General features: G+C 38.8%; 2 protein-coding genes across 4 annotated transcripts in view; one reads left to right on the top strand and one right to left on the bottom strand.

The window, feature by feature from the left end:
• Window positions 1-38: 38 nt before the first annotated feature.
• On the bottom strand, window positions 39-6,087 carry slc46a1 (solute carrier family 46 member 1). Of its 2 annotated transcripts, XM_008425589.2 has the most exons (6): window positions 5,579-6,086; window positions 4,020-4,411; window positions 3,380-3,852; window positions 2,635-2,718; window positions 2,303-2,459; window positions 39-2,032 (listed from the first exon to the last, which is right to left on the bottom strand). In XM_008425589.2, the coding sequence occupies exons 1-6, from the start codon at window positions 5,897-5,899 to the stop codon at window positions 1,981-1,983; spliced, it is 1,479 nt and encodes a 492-aa protein (XP_008423811.1). In that variant the 5' UTR covers window positions 5,900-6,086; the 3' UTR covers window positions 39-1,980. The 2 variants fall into 2 exon arrangements, with proteins under 2 accessions (XP_008423811.1, XP_008423812.1); XM_008425590.2 differs by lacking the exon at window positions 39-2,032 and having other exon boundaries at window positions 2,299-2,459; window positions 5,579-6,087.
• The window catches only part of foxn1 (forkhead box N1), a 27,721-nt gene continuing 11,699 nt past the window's right edge, over window positions 5,787-21,808 (top strand). The window contains exons 1-2 of one of the 2 annotated variants that reach the window (XM_008425592.2): window positions 5,787-5,868; window positions 21,217-21,358. In XM_008425592.2, coding sequence (XP_008423814.1) covers window positions 21,236-21,358 — 123 coding nt within the window. In that variant the 5' untranslated portion in view covers window positions 5,787-5,868; window positions 21,217-21,235. Of the gene's footprint in view, window positions 5,869-16,479; window positions 16,716-21,216; window positions 21,359-21,808 lie in introns of those variants that run through there. The other variant, XM_008425591.2, reaches the window with a different exon arrangement.

Below are 21,808 nucleotides of genomic sequence, written 5' to 3'. Positions count from 1 at the left end.
TTTCTTCAGAATGAACAAAAACATTCCAGGTCAACTCAGAAGGGATAATTAGCTTTTAATGAACTCAGCATAATTAAATTTGTGGCCAGGAGTATTTAGACCACACATTTTTCATGTTCACTGTGATATGACCACATTGGTATCAATGCCCCACATCTTTATAATATACTGGGTAACATGTGGGTTTACAGATAAAAACAAACAATTGTAAGTATTATAGATCAATTGCTTCATTATATATTATATCCAAATTATAGACATGTCCGGTGTCTAATATTCATAATTTACAGTCCTTAACCATTTAAAAATATATATATGAATGTCCAAATGGCAAAATTAATATAGTGGTCAGGCTTTAGATGGAACATTTAAAAAACAGACTGTAAGCAACTGGGATGGACAAACAAATTGATTGATAAATGAAAGATGAATGAACGATAAAAGCTTTAAACAATGGGATACAAAAAATCACTTTTACCTATGATACTTTATTTTCTTTTTCTATTCTTATCCAGACCTGGAATTTCCATACTTCCACTTTTCCAGGCAACATTAAAAAACTGTGTATTTATAATTTTTTTATTAGCTTTTCTAAAAAAACAAACAAACAAACAAACAAACAAACAAAAAACATACCGTCAACCAGATAAATTCATCAAATACATTGAAACTTCCAATTTGTTATGAAAGTTTGACTAAATGGACCAAAAATAGCAGAAATGCGAAAATTACTTCTGAGCAAATAAATGATTCAAAGTTAAATATTTTCATCAGACAGTTTACTTTTCATCCAAGTCCAAAATCAAAATCTGGTGCATAATTATTACAGCATATAAAAACACAGAAATAGTAAATGTACTTGTGTAGCTCTTTATCTTGTCCAGAGGACCAAAGTGCTTCATACAACATTCAGTCATTCACATGTTGATGGTACTAAGCTACATTGTAGCCACAGCAGTCGGGCGGAGGTGAGGCCACCGTTCAACTGGGTTCTCTGAACACAACTATCAGGAAAGGCAGGTGAAGTGTCGAACCAGTAACAGGATTTGAACCAGCAACCCACACGTTACACGACAGACTCCCACCTCCTGAGCCACCGTCACACAAACACATTTACTTTTGGAGTTTTCCATCTGCTGTGCATTATCTTTTTTGATAGGTTACTAATGTCAGCATAAAAACATTACCAACACAATACTCAAGCTTACTGTTGTTCATTGGCTTAGAAATGTCAAACTTAAAATTCAAAACAAACAATCATATGAATACATTGTTCGTTTTTTCTTCACAGCTTTTGGCAAAGTGCTTTTTAAAACTATGAACAAGGATTCAAGTAAAAAAAAATCATTTGCTTACAGCACATAAGAAGGGTTTCCTGATCTACAATTAGTTTAAATTCAATTTTAAAAAATACTTTACTTATCCTAAAATGGACAAAAAAAAAAAAGAAAAGTGAATTAAATATTACATATAATATTTTTTTTTCCCTTTTGCAAAATTTCTAGAATTTTTTCTAAAAGACCGATTTAACTGGCACAGACAAAGCTGCCTCCATTTTCGATACATAATCAGAAATAAAAGATGATTTGAACGTTGCTATTATTGAACAATACTGTGCTTCCGTAGCTAGCTATTGTAGTCAATAAATTCACACTGAAATATTACGCACATAGAGTGCCATACAAAAACATTTCAAATCAGTATATAAAATATTCATGTGCCTGAACATCTTGATTTAAACGATGTGAGACCTTTAACTCTTCGTGTGAAGCTCTACTGACTCACAAATCGAGGGAGGTCAGCCCACATGGTTGTTTCTTCACTTTTTGGTCTCGACGTTTTAGTGTCACTTCGGGGGAAGAATCCCTTTGCAGAATAGCAGCCTTCATGTTTGTTAGGATCCCAGTTTCTAACAGCATCACAGGCAAGATGAGTACTGAATCTCCACAAATGGGTCCCATCAGGACCAGCTCTTAACACTCAGGATGCAGAGTCCCTGTGTTCCCTTCTCTGGTCGAAACACTGTAGAGCGCTACAGAGACAGACACGTATGTTGATTTTTGATTTGAAACGGTTGGTAGTCAAAAAACCCCCTAGAAATACAGAAAAAAAATACAAGGTCCCTATACACCCGCTAATCCAAAATTTAATACGGTATAATGGCATGAATGGATAACAAAGGGATAATGTAGAAAAAGATGGAGCGTCATCCAACGATTTGGATGATGCTCAAATCGTTGGGAGGTAGGAATAACGTAAAAACAGATGACTGCAGACCCTGCAGTAAAAACAGAAAACTCACCCAATTATTGCAGCAGGAATGAGGAGGACGATGGCAGCAAACAGGAACGAGAAGCCCTTCATGAAATGCAGAGTGGCTGGATAGAGGGAGTTAAAGACGCTGCTGCCCACGAGGAAACACAAGCTCTCCACACAGGCAACGCAGGCGAACAGGGCCCCTGAGAGACAGAAAACACACACAAGAGTTTATTAATAGAAACCAATGTGAAGCACCTGAGTGCCGTCTATACTACTCAGCCTCTTTGTCTCTCAGAGCGCGCTCTCAGGCCCAGATGAGGGCTAAACATCTGTAAAACTAAAACATCCCATGCAGAGGACCAGACGCTCACTGACCTTGTTCTGAAGGGTCAACCAACTTGGAGAGCTTTGACCTGAGGACGGGAGTGGAAGCCATGAAGAGGAAACACAGGCCGTAACCTGGACAGAGAAGCCACATGCAAGATAATCGTCAGCTTCAGTCAAGTTTCAGTTCGTTGCTTCTGGTAAAGTTGATGATTGTGGCCAAGAGCAGTTTGAGAGACTTCAGAATGGAAATAGTTTCCTTTTTAAGGAATATGCTCACGTGAGTCATTTAAAAAAAAAAAATGGTCAAGAACAAAGAGCAAGAGAGTCAAGAAATCTCCTGGGAATATGAGCGTGTCAGCACCAGCCTCCACAACCAGCAATGCTAAGTTGATTTTTATCAGACATCTTTAAGGCCATGAAAAGTTTAAGTCCTGACTAGAAATGTACCAGTATGAAAATTTGCCTCAATACCGACATCTGATATTAATATTGCTGTTACGGCCGATAACTAAATACACCAAGTGTAGACAGTGGTGTATAAAACTGTGAACTGATCGAAATATTTCGACTTTGAATTTTCCAGGATCGGCCACCATTATCTATAAAACTTCTGAGTTACCACACACTCCATGTCTTACCTCTTCAATATGAGGAACCTCTACGAATTCCTGTAGCCAGACGACGAATTGAGGAGTCGAGTCGGAAAAAACTGTTTTTCTTTTTTTTCAAATTTAAACCCTCCAAAATGACACATATGTTGAGAAACTGCTCACGACTTTCTGAAGCTTCTCACCTGTGAATATAAGCTGGGTGGTATGCGCCACAGAGAAGACCACCAGCCCAGTAACGTTGGACACCAGGCCCACCAGAGCCACCCAGGAGTCCTGCAGGCAGCGCTGCATGACCTTCAGCCCCAGCAGGCTGCTCAGGTAGGCCAGGTTCAGAGCGGCCGACCCGTAGCCGATCAGAGCCGAGTCCCAGCACAGTGGGGAGCTCAGCTCGTACAGCACGTACAGCTCCCTGGTGCCGAAGTGAACGGCCACCACCAGGAAGAAGCAGAGCGTGTAGAGCCACAGCTTGCCCCTGTGAAGCGGCGCGCCGCCGCTGATGCCTCCTGTGGAGTAGAGGCGCCAGACGGCTTTGTAGTGGCGAGCGGAGAGGAGCCTGGCGCTCGGGTCCGGACGGACGGACTCTCGGATGAACAGGTAGGCGTAGAGAGCTGAGGCCAAGTTGGTGGCCAGGACCAGCCAGAACGGGTTGATGTAACTGGGGGAAAACAAAAAAAATATTGTTTATAGAGGTGATTTTTTTGTTTGTTTTAACAGCAGAAGTGCACACAGCAAACATTTCTCACCAGTTTTCTGCAGGTGCTAATGGGGGGTTAAGCATTTTACTGAGGATCATCTGTAACTATTGTAACTGTTGTTTCTCACCCTTGTGCCTGGCGCCACTGGCCTCCTATGATGCTGGCCAACATCCCTGAAATGCCCAGACAAGCTTCCAGAACCGCCACCCTGAAGGTGCGGGACCTCTTGTCGCTGATGTCCGCCACGTAGGCAAAGCAGCCGGCCAGAACGGCGTTGAAATCCCCCGAGAGGCCACTGAGCAGCCGGCCCACCAGAAAGCAGACCACAGGCAGCTTGAGGTACATCACCACCAGGTAGACCACGGCCTGCAGCGCCAGGCCGAAGTTGGGGAGGATGAGGACGGTTCTGCGGCCTGCTACATCGCTCCACGAGCCCAGGAGAGGGACAACCACGAGCCCGACTGAAAAACCCCCGAGGCTGATGTACAGGTTCCAGTGAGCTGTCAGAGTTTCAACTTCCTGAACAACAACAGAAACAGATCAGTGAACAGGATGAAAGCTTCCTGCTATTTAGTGCAACATGATTTTTAAAAACGTTTTCTTAATTAATCTAATTTAATGCTACAATATTCTGTTTCCTGAGTGAAATGGATGTACTTTTCACTTGTTGTGCATGCTCAGCAAATTCCTCTCAGTTGCAACATGTGATGCTGTTCCTGTTTTCGGCAGCAGTCACCCAATCACATATGCTCAAAAGTAATAAACTGATATTCACAAATACTGATTATTACAAACTATTTTGTAACTTTGCATTTTATTTTAAAGTTGTAATTATTTCTAAAGTAGACAAATATGTTTATTTCATTACCTTGTGTTGACCTTATCTTTTTTACATTTGATCAGCCAAATACGATTTTCTCCCTTTTCATTGAACGCATCAAACTGAAAACTTCTTTTTTGTCACTGAACGCAGCAAAAACAAACGTTATGTCATTTTGTGTCTTACGAGTTCAGAAAAAATTAACCACTACCCCTATGGAAGGATTCCTCAGGACATTTTACATTTAGTGGTCAATTTTTGTTGCATATTTTATTCTTAAATTAAAAAGACATTAACAAAAAAGAGTTTGTATGTGTTGTAATCCTTTGGAATGACAAAGGATTTTGAGCTCAGAGCAAACAGTATTTGTCAGTGTTATTGAGTACTAAATTAATATTTGACATCTGAAAATACAGCACTTTCTTTTTCTACACTTAATCCATTTGTGGAGATTCAGTTATCACTTTTCAACTGAAAATTCAAGACTGCTTTGCATCCATTTATGAAGAAATAACTCCTGCATGCTGAATTTGATTGGAAGTGAAGAGATCATGCTACTTAATAGCAGTAAGCATAATTTAAAAAATAATTGATATAACTTATTTGAAGAATGATTTTTTGGAATCTTATGATAATTATACGTTTATAAAATATTTACAATGTTTATATTAATTTACTGACAGTAGACTTTACATCTCACTCCCTTTATATCTAAATACACCCCATTTTACACACAATATGAAGTTTGATCAAGTCTTTTTTATTATTTATTTGAAACTAAAGAGTTATTTTGCTTTCTTTTTCATACCTACGCGTGAACCTACAGATCCCAAAGTGGTAAATGCGTAAAGTTTTCAGCTGGTGACCTTTTGCAGCGGGTCCGGGTCCACTGAGCTGTTGCTGCACCCAGACCTCCTGGAGCCATTGTAGCCGAGGTCCTCGCTAATTCGGTCCCACAGGTACTGCGTGGTCAGAGGGGCCTGGAGAGCCAGGGAGAACATGGAGAGGAAAAGCACCGGCTCCACGGACACCGGGACAGGGCACCGGCACGACGGCGGCGCAAGGGTGGTTGCGGTCGGTAAACCGGCTTCGTCTTTGCGGTCCTCAGAATCGGACAGCTGGTCATCCGCTGACGAGGCGCTGAGGAGGTCTTCAGGTAGGATCGCTGCCGTGTCCTGCTCGTCCATGTCGAATCTACTGCGTTGAAGTTATTTGCTGTAAAAACACTTTTTACAGAGTTGAACCATGAAGTGACTGCGGTGACATAACTAGCATAAGGAGCTAACATCCAACGGTCTGGAGCTAAAGGAGCTAACGTTCAATTTTATTCCTCATAGTAGGAATAGATGCGTTAGAAGTGGGGAGGTAGCTCCCTCTAGTGTAGGAATACGGTCACTACATCATAAAAAAATTGAAAGGAAAATAATACACATTAGAGTAAAAAAAAAAAATCCCCCCCCCACCCCCCAAAAAGCTTCTGTAGCATTATGATGGTGTAGGCAAGGAACTGGTACAAGTACAATACAGGGCAATCTTTAACAACAACAACAACAACAACAACAACAACAACAACAACAACAAAACCTGTTAGAGGCTATGAAAGACTTTGAGTAAGATAAACCTAAATATACAGTCAGATCTTTATGGCAAATTTGAAAAATGACGTTCAGATCTATCCATCCAGTCCATCCAGGCAGACTGATCTTAAGCTATTTTACAAAAAACAAACAAAAAACAATGGGTCAAATTCTCAAGCTCCATGTAAAAGGTGGGTCTACGAAGTAACTGTGTAGACCAAGAATGAAAGAAATCTAAATGGGATGAATACAAATGCACCCCACATGTAAAAAAAAGAAAGTCAAGTGTCCAGTTTCTTCTGTTGCATAGCTTTGGACTTAGTTGTGTGGGTTTAATCATTTTAAATTACAATTAAGCTTGTGATTGTAAGTGACAAAATGTAGTTATTCCTTAAGATTTACATGAACTCTAGGGGTTTCTTTTATCTATGTGAAAACAGAAGTACAGTGTATGTGTGTGTGTGCGTGTGTGTGTGCGTGTGCATGTGTGTGTTCACTTAAACACTTCTGTCTGTTTTTTTTTAACAGTGAAGTTTTTAAGTGAACTATCACTTTCATCTTCAGATCAAGTACTGTCATATCCAATTAAAGTATCTAAAAATAACAACCAGCTCTGTAGCCTATAATTATGTGTGTGGGTGATCTGGTTAGTCAACATTTCAGCTGCACTTATCTGGAATGGGATCTGTGATCCTTCACTGTTCCATTTCTGTTCACCAAAATTGCTAGATTACTGGTCTCTGACACTGTAATCAGAGACCAGTAGTTTGTAGTCAGAAAAATCTGACTACAAAAAAGTTTTAATAGATTATGTGCACTGACATATACACAGATTTGAAATCCCTTTGCTTCTGTAATTTATGTTGGAAAACATATCAAATTTTTATCCACATGAATATTTTCATGTTTTATAATCTGTGATTTTATAAATATGTTTAGATTTAGAAAATATTTTAAGCTGAGAAAAAGCGAGACAGCTAAAGTAATGCTAAAGCATCACACTTAGCTTCAAAATTTATATATGTCACTGCTATGAAATTGACCTGAACTCCATTGAGATGTTGTAGCATCGACTAGATATTTTACTTATTTTCATGATGCACTATGCAGACTCTTGGTCTGCACTGATGAAGCTTTACTCATCTGCACGTGCCAAATAATTTGAGAGGCTGACAGTGCATGGTAGCTGTGTTCCTTTCTATTAATTCACCTGTAGAAAAATGGCATGCACTGGCTTCAGACAGAAAATTACAACATGTTAGTTGCACCTTGAATAAAAACAAAAAAGTTTTCAAAATGCCATCATTAATCAAGATACCAAAAAAATTGAGTTAAATTCCCCTCTGGTTTCCTTTAGACGTCTTCAGATCGGAACTGAAGTTAAAGTTTGTAATATGTTTATACTTTACTGTAAATATGCTACAAAAATATGCCAAGATATGGCAGGATTTACAGTAGTATGTCTATTTGTTATCATAATTCTTTCCTTATTTTCAAAACCCTCCTCAATCTTTATGGATAAGCTTTGGATTCCTTTATCTCATAAAAAGATGAACGGTTAACCCTGACAGCATGTTTAACGAGACGGACGGTTGTTTAAGTTCTAACAATGATTATGTTTTACAGACATGATAAAAATTGCATACATTTTTTTCTTTTGTTCCCATGGTTTCATACATAATAATTAGCTATTGGACCATTTATTTCAATTCCTTCAAATCTACTATTGTTTTTTTTTTCTTTCTTTTACAGTTTATACACAGCTGTACTTTTCATTCCTAGAACCATTCTTTTGTGAAAGATTCGAACTCTCCGATCCCGGCCTGGCCTCTTTCTGCATATGTCGGTTCTCTCTGGGTATTCCTCCCAAAGTCCAAAAACATGACTAACTTATTAGTGGGAAACCCTTTTTATCATGCACTGAGTTGGAGCTTGTGGAAGAGGGGCGTATTTGATAAACAGGTGACATGTCCAGGCTGTACCTGTCCGTTGCTCCCAATGACCGCTGGAGACGGGCATCAGCCTCCAGGCAACATTGCATGGATAACTGGGTATAGATGAAGGACGGATTCTACTCACCGGAAATCATATTGTAATTTTAAGTTACCTAACAATTTGAGTACATGCTGTATTAAGCATAATGAAATTTTCCTCATGCTTCCATATTTCAAATCGGTTTCCTGAAATAATAAAGGTTTTAGGGAAACAAAAAGATTAAGTACAACTACATTCACATCTGGAGACAAATTTGAAAAACAGAAAAAATACTTAGTTATATTTGGTAATCAAAACGGATCAAAGACATTGCTCTGGATGCATATTTGTTGCTCTGCTTTCATCAGTGAGCCTTTGCATCCTGTAATCTTTGACCAATGTCAGTGGGATGATGTACAGAAGCTAAATCACTTTTATTTGATCAAAGACTGAAATCTTTGCCTGTTTCAGCTCAACTCGTTTCATGGTAGTGCATGTTTCCTCTGAACAAACTAATGCGTAAAGCTGTAGAAATGAATGTAAAGTAAAATGTCTTTTTATTTAAATAAAACAGAGCAAGATGTGCAATGCAACAATTGCACTAAACAAAAGGACGCCCTGCTTATGCATTGCAACATTGTTGTGTACTACTAATGTAACATGAAATTATAGAGACAAATTTAAGTGTCCTTTGTCATGTAACTAGAAATAAGCAATAGAGTCAAAAGTAAAAACCAAACACGGATGCAATTTTGTAGTCCAAACATCTACATGCAATCTGTAGAAACCAACCTGGAAATGTAATCACTTCACCTTCCTCCTCTTCTGATGAGTCAACACAAGCAGCAGCTTCTGTTAGGCTAAAGGTCCATTAGGCAAAGCAGCAGGTGTAGGCAAGTTCTTATCAAGGGTCAGGTTTCATAGGAGAAACAAACCCTGGTGAAAAAAAAAAAATGCAAATATTTAGCCACTCTATCTAGAAACGGTCGAAACGGCTTTATTAAATGTAAATTTGGAAAACAGCTGGTCGTACGTCATCTTCACTCACGAAATCGTCTTTAAATTTACAACACCAAATTACTTAAAATGTTAAATTTGCTGGTGTGTGGCCCAAAAGCAACACCCTGTGCACCATATCCCTACAGTGAAACATGGTGGTGTCAGCATCATGCTGTGGTGATGCTATTTGTCTCGACAGGAACAGGAAAGCTGCTCAGAGTTGTCACGGAGACGGATGCAGCGAAACGCAGTCTGGGGGAGAAAACCTGTCAGAGTATGCAAAAAGAGCGTCAGACTGACAATCAGAGAGATTATCTCTGGAGTTAATCTAGATCTAAAACATAACGTCTGTAGAAATCCTCACAAATTATTCTCCTCAGATGATCTCTCACAATTCTGATTGAGCAAGGAGTAGCTTGTTAGATTTCAGGCAGGTTGGCATTGAAACAAATGGACAGCACACTTTTCATGTTTTCGCCTGCATAAAATGACTTCCTGTCCTTTCTAAATAAAAGCATCACAGCACATCAACATGACGTTTCCACCACTTCTCTTTCTCAATCCAGTTATGCTCTGTTTTGCTTTGGTCTGTCACAGAAAATCCAGATAAAATAACTTTATAGCACATAGTTGTTAGTCGACAAAAACATCCAGGCTGCTTCCTCAAGGCAGTTTGTGTTGTTATTGCAATAAATAATGTGATGACAGGTGTCTTATTTCACAGAAAATTACAGAATTGGCAAGACCAGCTAAGCTAAAATTGGTTTGCCGGTAACATTCACCTGGAGAAGAGGTGAAGAGAAGAGATGTCGGTTCATTTTGTGGTTTGCCGGGTAGCCTGCAGTCAGAAACTGCAAGTACGGGCTCCAGGATTTTATACACACACACACACACACACACACACACACACACACACACACACACACACACACACACACACACACACGCACACGCACACGCACACACACACATTTCTGGTTATTACAACACCAGAATACAACAGTTTCGATGAGCAAATGATGAAAGAACATTTGGTTCCTGAGAATATCTTTCCTTGTTCTGGTTTTTTCTTATTTTTCCCTCCATCATTGTCCCAACATGGAAGAAACACTAAAATCAAATTTGAAACTTTTCCAGACTGTGTAGGAAAACCTGTGAGATGCAAACCATGGGGAGTGCTAAGAATTATTTTCTGCTGGGAACTTTCACCGTGTTAAGACTTCGTCCAAGCCATAATTTCAACTTGAAAAATCTGACTACTGAGTACAAATATATATATTCAAAATTGGTCCGCCAAGAGAAATTCTGCTCAGGGCCTTATACAGTCTTGGTCTGAGTGTGCATATACCGCATAGATCAACGTAAGAAAAGAATCATGACAGTTTACCATGTGTTGTTAAACTTCGCTGTGGAAAAGGTTCCTTTACATTTGAAGCATTTCTGCATGTGTAAAAAACACAGTTTCCTAAATGATACTCCTACTCTGTAGCCAACAGTCAGCAACTTCTGCTGTACCTGACAATTAATCTGGCTGATTCAGTGCTTTCTAGTAAACTTTATCCCAGCTTCTTCCTGACCTGTAGCCTGATAGCCTTGAGATCAAGCCTGTGCAGCATCCTGTGCCGTTTCTTGCATAAGGTACGTTTATAGTGGTTTTTCTTTCCCCCTCCTTTGGTAAAATAAGTCAAGCTTGTCCTCTTACCTATCAGACTTAAGGTTTGGAGGTGAGTGGCAGTGTTTTGTATACAGAACAATGACATAATGATTAACACACACTTTAAACAGTGTGGTGCAGACTTCAAGGAGCCAACATTCATTTGTCACACTGTATTTGTCTTTTACCCTTTACCCCTGATTCTTAAACATGTGTGTTTTAAAATAACACCTTAAAATATTATTAAGATTGTTACATTTGTTTTCCAATTTGCAAAAATTGTCGATGACGGCAGCTGAAACCAGCATCAGTCCTGCTTGTTGTGTCTCCATTGAAGGTGATGTTCAGCACTTATTCCTTTGTAGATCTAACTTTTTGGATTGAAAATAACATTTTTCTAATCATTTGTGTGACTCTTCTTGGTTACAACGCACACCATCACATATACCCGTCTTCTGATTGATATTTTTGATTCCTAGAGTAGGATTCTTTCTATCCATTGTATCCTTTCTGCAAAATGTCAGGAAAATCCTACTTGTCAGCTGAAAATCACGTCAGATTGATCAGATACACTTTAGCTGATGGCTGGAGTAAACTCACGAAGACTAAGTGCCAAAACAGAATAGAGAGGTGCTGCATCAAAGTATAACCTTTGCCGTTATTTGCATTTCAGATAAAACGTGACACATTAAAGATGGAAAGAGTTTAAATTATTTATCATTTTGTGCTTTTACTTCCTCCAAATCTGTCGCTGTAAAAGAGCGGCTACATCTTTAGGACCCACGGCGTATCGTTGGTTGTAGCCGGACAAAGACCAGGAAATCATTACAGGATTTCACCAGAGGAGGCCTGGCCCAGTGGACGGCTTTGTGCGTTAATCCAAAGCTCTCTTATCTGCACCAGTCAGCACAGCCTGGTGTATCCTTGAGCACCAGAACAAATCTTTCTTATGAATAACGCTCTCCTGCTTCTTAGCGGACGTATTCGAATGGAGCCGTGCTGCGCTGTTTGCTCATGCTTTGACTAAATCAATTTCCATTCATTTAGTGAAATCATCCACCAGACAGTCCACACAGCGGATCAGAAGTTAATGCTTTTATGGACAAACGTTTCATTTCTGTCTGGGATTTACTTTGTTTAAACCCTACATGATATGTAAACAAGGGATTGTGAAAGCAAACGCCACTCATAGACTAAGATTGAGGGCCAGGTGCAAAATAAAATGCTCCAGTTGTGTTTGGTGTGAAAAGACTGATGCATATTCTAATGTTAGCTACAGTGAATGACTTGTGATCTTCTGTGACAGTTTCTCTCTGAAAGGCACAAAATCGACGTTCTTCCACGGCCTCGACCATTGTGAAGAAAAGAGAGCAACAGAGAGGATGCGGCATTACCCAAAGAGACTGTGCAAATAAAAGTGGCCCATTGATTCTTCTCTATCTGTACGTTCAAACTTATTAAAAACTAGAGAAGAAGATGCATTCTGTTATTTTGGCAAAGGGGTGAAACTGCATTTTAAAAAATGAATAGCTCACATTAAAAGCTGGATTAAAGTTTTCAATACGAGTTACACTCCCACAATGAGAGATTCGTTTATTTTAAGGTTGTTTTGTACATCTTAATGGAGGATTCCAGTAAATGTGTCCTGTACAATAGAGAGACAGCAAGTTAAAGGCTCCCCAGTTCATTTTACAGCTGAGCTGAAATCTCGTTGCCGTCGATAGGATTAGAAATATTCGTTCCTGGGCCATAGAGACAGAAGGCCTTCCCCCTCAAAGAGTCACGAAGGGCAACATTTAAACCAACCTAACCAAGGGCCATATCTCTTCTGTACATTGAGGCCTGGAGCAAAAACGTGATTAGGAAAAAAATGTAAAAATCTGGAACCGCAGGGCAAAGAGGTCAAAAGTATAAGTAGTTATGAAATCCAAACCATTTTTCTTTAATCCAGGGAACATGCCTCAGGGAAAGACGGAATAACGACACTGCTTGCAGGAATATCTATCACTTTTTCGCAATAAATTGGCTCTTGCAGTTATGGAAATTCACAGAAGCACGTTGGATGGTTGCTATCAGAGGTAGGATATTTATTATGATTTGATGTTTCTTCTTTTGCATAAACATTACGTAACATTGAGATCTGCTTTTCTGCTAGCCAAGCCCGAACCCATACCAGGGATGTTAAAATGATGTGCAGTTTTTTTCAAACAGCTCTGCTTTTCTTTTCACAGTTTCTTCATTAAATGGTAATATACCACTTTAAGAGCCGTCATCAGAGGAGACAGCTGCACATTTTTATTTGAAATATCCTTGGGACAGGAAAAGTAATTATTAGATTTATATAGCCTCACCATGAGCCAAAAAAGTAAAGTATTCTGAGATGGACCTCGTTGCCTCAGGATATCTGAATATTTTCTTTAGACGTTCATAAATTACTGTTTCAGAATGTTTACGGTGATTAATCTGACTTTTATTTTGAGCTGTTGAAGCAACCTTTTGATTTGCATGTAAAATTTTATGGGTTCATTCAAAATAATCACAGTTATGAAGGTAATAAAAACAAAACATGTTATAATGAATGTTTTTTTTATATATACATACAATCAACCATGTTGAATTTTGTATTTATGAGCTTCTTATAGGCATGGTGACAGATCAGACATACTTAAAATAAAAAAAAAATTGTTTTTGAGGCAGCATGTATGATAAAAAAAGTTTAACAATTGTTTCCTCACAGCTAGAATGATGATAGTTCAAGTTTCTGTTGCATGTTCATTCACTTTTACTTTGCTTAAAGCACTGCTTTTTTAAAAAATAGATACGCTTTGAGTTAACAATATATATTTTTCTTATTTTGAGCACATAAAGTTTGATATCAAGATTGCAGCTTACACAAATATATTGTTATTTCAAACGTACAAACAAAACATTTCAGTGTAAGTGAATAGAGATAATATTTGTTAGACTTTCAGTTCGTGATTATGGGACACTATCCTGTATAAATCACGCCTTGCTTTATCTCGCTTTATCAAATCCTGTTTTACTGATAATTTATTAGGACAGAAATACAGATAAAATGTCAAATGCACTTGCCATATATGTTAATAAATAATGCAAAACTACATTTCTGGTTTTATAAAAACAGATATCTCCGGCCTATCGTTTTAAAAAAATAATAATATCGTACACACAGGCTCAGTTTCGGAAAGTATTCGTCCACATGAATACACCTGAGCGTAGTTTTACACACACACACATACAGGGGTCAGGGTTGCACAATGCTAAAACTTTTGTCAGCCAATCAGAATCCTTCAAAACAACTAGGACTTCCTGTTGGGATTAAAATATGGCACCAAGTATGTGGATATTTTGGCACATTATTTGTTGCATCTATCATATGTGGGACCCCAAACCTCAGTTTCCCCGGATGTGTCTGGACGAGTCCTGAAACTCATTGGCATCTTTCTAGTTTTGTAAGCATTTTAAATAACTTCTTTCTGCTTGTTATAAAATGTTGAATCATCATCTGGTCGCCATATAATTAGCTTTAGCTCTGAAGCTATCTAAATAATAACAATTCAACTAACAGGTTTTTTCTTGCTGGAAGCCACATTAATGTTTCGGAGAGGCTTTGCCAGAGTCCCGACTTGAAAGTTAGAAAATAATCCAAAAAAACTGGTCAACAATTAATTATAAGAAGGGGTTGACTGTTGTGAAGCCAATAAAACTTTTTCCAGTTATTGTTTTTATTATTAATTTCAATATGCCAGTTTTCAATGAAATGCAGGCAACATGTAAAATGTTTAATAATTGTTTCTTTTTCTTTGAAGAGACGCCTTTTGCCTTGCTGTCTAAACCAAATTCCTTGATGACAATTTACTGTATTTTGCCAGGCATATGAATAATCTTGGGCTTAATTTCACATTCCCACCATTCTGTTCTCCCTTTCCAGTGCAGTCGCTGAAGGGCAGTTAGAGCATGCAAATGTTCCCACTAATGGTTCCTTGTGTACCCTGGGTGCAGAAAACACCAAACCACTGCCTGTCACTCCTGTTTTTCACGAGTGGAGCAAAAAGGTCAAAATTCCACTTAGTTGACACGACGATGATTTGCATATAACAGAAAATAAATCCCGCCCACAGATAGGAATGAACCTGCGACTGTGCCTTGATGTTTGTTTTTAAATTTATGATGAACAGATGTGGATTAAGTCCAAGAATTTAATCTGTTGCAGGTTTCTGAACAGTATTAACCTGTAAAGCTGCTATTGAGGGGAAGAGGATTTAACAAGTCTGATAGTTTCATAGTGTGTCAATTTTTGAAAGACAAAAAACAAACATTATATAAGATTGACAGTAAAATGTGGACTGATTATCCCCCCGTGGCATCGCGTTGTACTTCACACCCTCCTCAAGAACCGCTACTTTGGCAGAACGAGCCGTCGGCTGCAGCTTTGCTCTGCAGAGGGTTTTGCACTGTAACAGAAGAGTTTATTCTATCTGAAATTAATCCCCTGTCTCTCTCTGTCATTCCGCCTCACCCTCTGAGTCAGGACGAGGTTTGTTTAAGGTATAGCTATGAGCTGGGGCTGCTGAAATTCCTGGTTCATTGGGAGGATAGGATAAGAATCTACCTGTTGTGGCACAGCTCTGTTCGCTGCCTCAAATTATTCTCTACCTTCTCCACTCCTGAGGTTCAGCGTACAATTCAAGTTTAAGCAAAGTTCCCCATGGTCAGTATCTCAATATTTGCTGGGGACGTACCCCACATCTGGCTCCAGGTCAGATGTAGATCAGACGTAAAACGGTAAACTGCACCGTTTTACGTCTGAACCAGTCCAGTGTGAAATGACATGTATTTCAAACCATCTGCGGTTTAAAATAGGTGGGACGAGGCCCCTCCTTGACAAGTACAAATTAGTCCACGGTTAGAACAAAACCTAGATCAGACTAAACAAAAGACTTTAAGACAACCCCTCAAGCGGATCCAAGCTAATAGACGGTTGATGCAACGCATCCCCCAGGGGTCGGCCGCACTGCAACCGAAAGGTAAAAGTACAACATGGTGAAGAGGTGAAGTGACCAGCAGCCACACTTTTTGCAAAACACAAAAACTAAAGCATGCAGACTGACTTTGTCTGTTGGATTCTTTCAAGTGCTGCACCTGGAGTTTTGCATGTACTCCTTCACCCTTTGAGTCCCCAAATGATCTTGCTCGTGTTTTTTTCCCCTGTGCGTGTGTTCATTTGAATACTCAACAGTAACGTGAAACCAGATCACATTTATGTCAGCCTGTGCCGTAGGCATGCTCGGAAAGCAGGGCAAGGCGCCCGCTCTTTACCAGTGGCTGTGATCGCGGGTGTATCTTGTGTCCCATTTCAGACAGGTAACCATTCAGTGTAAAGAAAGACTGATGAAGGGGAGGAAAAGAGCGCTGGGAGCTGCCAGTGGCTGAACCTGGAGATCTTTGGGAACCTGTTGCAACAGGTTTTTCCTTCTGTATATCTTATGGCTGGACTAGCCTGGACGAGTGCCAGAAACACACACACACACTCACGCACACACACACACAGCAAGAGGATGATATGATCTGCCAAAAACTGAAACCAACCCATCAACTATTTCCATACACATTTAGTCAGTCAATCTGATCAAAGTTGCTCAGTGTCAGGGTGAAGGCTTTGAGAGGAGCGCAGACCTGGAAGGAAAATGGATTCCGCAAAGACTGCAGGTCTGCTAGAAAAAATCTGACGCAAAATAAAAACAGGAACACAGAGCAGCTGTTGAATTCACCAGCTAGGTGAGTTAATATGACTTTTAACGTGTATTTATGTATTTTTTTTACTTTGCTGATACAGTACTGGATTGTTTTTACTGGAACTTTCTGTAAGCGGTGAATGTCTTACATCGAGGAACTTTAAATGGCAGGTTTGTGTCAACACACATTCACATATGTTTTTAACTCTTTGGTCTGTGCTGAACATTAGCAGCAATTCATGTCTCCTGCCGGCAACAATGAATAAAGCAATTATTTTTAGATAAATATCTGTGTGAAGCTCGTAGTGGTGACGGAGAGGAAATGTGCTGATGCCTCCACTGATTCTGACAGCTGCGTGATGACGTGTTCTCTCAACACCTCTTTGCACTTTTGCAGATTTTACCGACGTCTTTCAAACCTGAGGATGAATATTTTCAAAGTTAGATTTTAGCCGCTTCCCAGTTAGTCATCCAGTTTGTTCTGCTCTCTGATTTTCCCGTGATTCTTATTTACTTTTATTTTTTTTCACATTCAACACAAAACACTGACTCTAAGCAGCATCAGTTCATTCACGTTGCCCTTTCCCTCCATCAGATGACTCATTCAAGAGCAGCTTGTAGATCTGGCTTTCTGTGTGTAACTACTAACAGTGAACATAGTCTCTCTTGAGCCAAACAAGAAGTAGACTTTAAGTGTTTGTAAAAGACACAGATGAGAGAAGACAAGATAAAAATGAAACAGCTGCGTTGAGTGAGTGAGTGAGTGAGTGCTGATTTATTTTCACTGTGCATAAAAAGGTTTTGGCACAGATTTCAAACTGTAGAATAACACGGAAGATCACATTTTTAGATAATAGAATATGGCCATGGGTTGAAATTACACCTGACTTTCAGCAGAGTCTTTAGGAAAGAAAGACCAATTTGGAATAATTTGGTGCAGCCTGGGATCTTGCTGCATGTGTGAGTCTCTCTGGGTACTCTGGCTTCCTGCCACTGTCCAAAACCATGACTGCAAAGTTATTTGGTCTCAATAAATGGCCCTTGCATGTGTGTGTGGGTGTGTGTGTGAGTGTGTGTACACATGGTTGTTTGTCCTATGTTGTCTTGTGATGGACTGGCGATGATGTACAGCCTAATGAACCACTGGAGGATGATCTACACCCCAATATAGACAATTGATGGATGGATTAATATCCATGCATTTAATTTTGTATTATGGAATTAAATGTTAAATAAACCAAATAAATAAGTTAGGCTAGTTCATTAGGGATTCGAACAATCTTAGAATCCAGAAAAACTACTTTAGCAACTACTTTTTAGACTCTTATTCTTCCAACCAAGAAAAGGAATTAGATACTTACTTATACTTATCTAGCAACAGGAATGTTAAGGGATATTTAGTTTATCAACATTATTAGATTCTTTTCTTCTTTAGCTCTTTCATTTGGTTTGTTATTTTGTTCCTTTTAATTCTTGTAAAGCATTTTGAATTGCCTTGCTGCTGAAAAGATGCTATATGAATAAATTGACTTTTACCTTTAGTGAAATTAATGTTCAGTAAATTTTACAGCAACAAATCAAATATTAATAGCTGATAGGAATTGAACAGAAAGTTCTGGTTTTACATTTTCTGAATCTAGAAATGTGATCAATAACACTGAAAAACACAATATTTCCACAAGGCTTCTTTATGTTAGACATAATTTGTTTTTCAGAAATGTAAAACATTAACAACTGAAATCCATCATCTTACAAAACAACACATTAAGATCCAGTTCATAGAGGAGAACGTCATCAACATCTGTCAGCCTGGTTTAATGTTGCTTTAAAATACATCAACAGGTTAATAAGACTGTTGTCTACTTCGTGCTGTCAGACCAGTTTTGTTTCAGTGATTTCTTGATGCTGCACAGCAGGTGGTAAAAATAAAAAAAAATACAGCTCACCACTATCATTCCTTTTTCAGAGACAGTATTTGTCGATTCCAAGTTTAATCAAGTCCACATGCTTCTAATCGTGAATCTCACAGTTTCACTGCTGAAGACAATAATGTTATGGAAATAGTAACAAAACAGTTTAAGTTCCCTCTAGGAAGCATTGTAAACCTTTAACCAAATAGCCACAGCTGACAATTGCTGCTCATTGACGAAGACGCCTGGGATTAGGAAGTTAAGTTCACTGGAAAGCTTGACTTTGGTATTTGTGCTGCATAAGAAATACGAAAGCTCTGAACGGAGCAAATGAGACTTGCTGAACAACTTAAATCTGCGACGAGTCTGAAAAATGGTTTCAGTTTAAATGAAGAAAAAACAAGCCACAGACTATTTATTTATTATTATTATTTTTATTTATTTCTGAGAGATTTTTACGAGGACTTGCTTGCACAGCCTGAATCAGAGCAGTACACCTCCAGCATCTGAACAACATGAAGATCTTGTATTTCTTCACAGTCCAACTTTGATGGTATTTTTTTTTAAATATTGTCATGTTTCAGGTAAATTCTGCTTCAGTTAGCAGCATTCAGACAAATGATTATAAAAATTAAAGAATATGAGTAAATTTAAGTTTGAACAGAACATTAATGAGTAGGAAGTTATGTCAATCTTCTTCATATGTGACATAACTGTGTAAACTTAGAAAAAATATGTTTTACAATCTTAGAGTAGCCATAGGCTACAGAAAAAACCCACCAACAACTAATTGATCATTGTTGCATTTGCTTATCTTGCTACTTTATCAAATTACATTCAGAGACCGTAACATTTTAGATTTTAAATATTCCATAGCTTCTGGTAATGAAGGAGAAATGATACTGAAACTCGCCGCTCACGTCAAGAGTTGGTTAAAGTTATTCTGTGTCAGTAGATCATTGCTGCTCCTGACATGATGGATCCTTAGCGATGCTCCAGCATTCCTACCGGCTTAGTGCTGAGTTTGAAACACAGATAAATTAAATATTTGTTTTCATTCATGATTAAAAGCGATCAGTCCATTGTGGTTTTTTTGGAACATTAAATCTCATCACTAAAGCTTGAGCTCCCTGTCTGTATCTGAGAGCGTTTTGGCTCTGGCTGGTGGCAGCCTGTTCATCAAACAGATGAGAGGATTTGTTGCCACGGTGATGAAAGAGACAATTGCTCAACTTTCTCCTCGACACTTAAGCCTCCTTTGATTCAAGCAGAGGGAGCTTTCATTTGCTACTTTCCTCTTCTTAAACACTCTGCGCTCCTTGTCTGCCTCAGCACTGTGCAGCTTGACGTGACCTAACAGCCATCATGGTTTGCTGGCACTTTTAATGAGCTTGGTCCGGGGCGGGTTTGAGGTTACCTTTACTGGAAACGGGGGCCCACGTGTCGCGCGCCTCTGTTGGGATCGTTTTACACTTTTTCGCACTCCGGCGGATGAATCCCTGACACATGTACGTTCACTGCGTGATGTATTATCTCTGAAAATGAGAGTAGCCACTTCTGAGGTCATGTTGAGAGCAGGATTATGTCTGACAGGTTTAAAGCAGGGTAATGACTCAGGAGATACAATCTCAGAGGAACAGTGGACTCAGGTACCTTCTTAAAAACACAGATCGCTTCCTGCTAAGTGCTTTTTGCACCATGGATGTTTAATATCGTAAAAAAGTGTTCACCTACTTACAGATGCCTTCTTTCTTTCTTACTTATATGTTTGTTTTTTTTGGCGGCAGTGGCCTTTAATGTTATGAAAGCTTTAAAGTTATTAAAGCCGGCACTGAGATGGCAGTAAAGTGGGTTGTGAGCAAGGGGGAAGACATGATAAATGGGCCAGGACTTGTTATATGAGTCGCTCACTTTGGGTCCAAGGCCAAAACCACTGACCAAGAAAATAATAATGATAATAAAAAAAAAACTTGTGACATTTGATGAGTCCAAAAACTTTTAGGGAAATATTCTGTAGACTGATGAGACAAAAGCTGAACTTGTTGAAAGGAGCCTGACTGCCTTTTCCGGCATTTCAGAAAAGAGACGTCATCCATGGTGAAACATGGTGACGACATGAAGGTCTGCCTCAGGATCTGGACAACTTTCTCTAATTGAGCCATAAGTTTTGACCAGAGCTCAAGGTCAGTTTACAACCCTGAGCTCAAACACACGTAACCAAGACGATGATCCAAAATTAACCAGGTTTGTCTCTGAATAACTAAAAACAGCAAAACTGGTATTTCATTGGCATAGTCCAAAAATATGGACATATTTCCAATTGAAATGTTGTGACAGCTCAACTGGACATCTCAATTACAGCAATTATGGCGATGGAAAAAGGGTTGTTGTTGGTTATACCTTTTCTAGTAGAGAGCTAGTTTGGTTTGGATAACTTTTTTCTTTAAAGCTGAACTAAAAAAAAACCCCAAAAGAAATCTTAAATGGGGTAAATCCTTCTTCACAAGATTGTACCTTAAGTCTTTTGTACAATTTAATCAGACAAATGAAAACATGAGGCAATAATGTTTAATCTTTACGCTTACCTCTGCATGCAAATCAGGCTGTTACTTTTGCCTTCTTTTGTCCCCACAGAAGCACATTTCACAGCAGGATGTCAAACTCCCCAAAGTTTTCCTTCCACAACAGCAGCAGGTCTCAGGCGTTGACTCTTGAGGTCGGCCTGCACACCTGTGAGCCCTGCAGGACGACCTGCCAGCAGATGGCGACCCGTCAGGTCGGTAGCTGCCATGTTTGTTTTAAAATGAGGGTTTGCTTTAAGAAAGAGCATTTTTAGATGTGTTAATTGGAGTAGTTATGAGTCACCTGCATTAGGCAGCTGTCAAAATGGTTTCAGTTTGGAAAACCAAAACAAAAATTCTCACATGAGAAAAAAAAAAAGAATATAAACCAAACTATTATTAACAATAGTAATGGGATTTTCTGATTCATCTGATAAGGCAAAAATAACCAATATGGTAATATTTCTTTACATGTAAGGAAATATGTCCTTTGTATGATTGGGATAATTAATATAGATTTAAATTTGATGATTCAAAAAGTACTTGAACTGGAAAAATCTGATCTGGATCATTCTTCACTCAATAGTCTTTCAAACAGTTTGAGATGTACTAAGCTAGAATTTATCATAAATTTTGTTTAATTTCTGTTAATATATATATATATA

The sequence above is a fragment of the Poecilia reticulata genome, linkage group LG13 (assembly GCF_000633615.1).
Source record: "Poecilia reticulata strain Guanapo linkage group LG13, Guppy_female_1.0+MT, whole genome shotgun sequence".
In the NCBI taxonomy this organism is placed as follows: Eukaryota; Metazoa; Chordata; class Actinopteri; order Cyprinodontiformes; family Poeciliidae; genus Poecilia; species Poecilia reticulata.
Note: the sequence above shows the minus strand (reverse complement) of the source record. Positions and strands in the feature narration are given on the sequence as shown.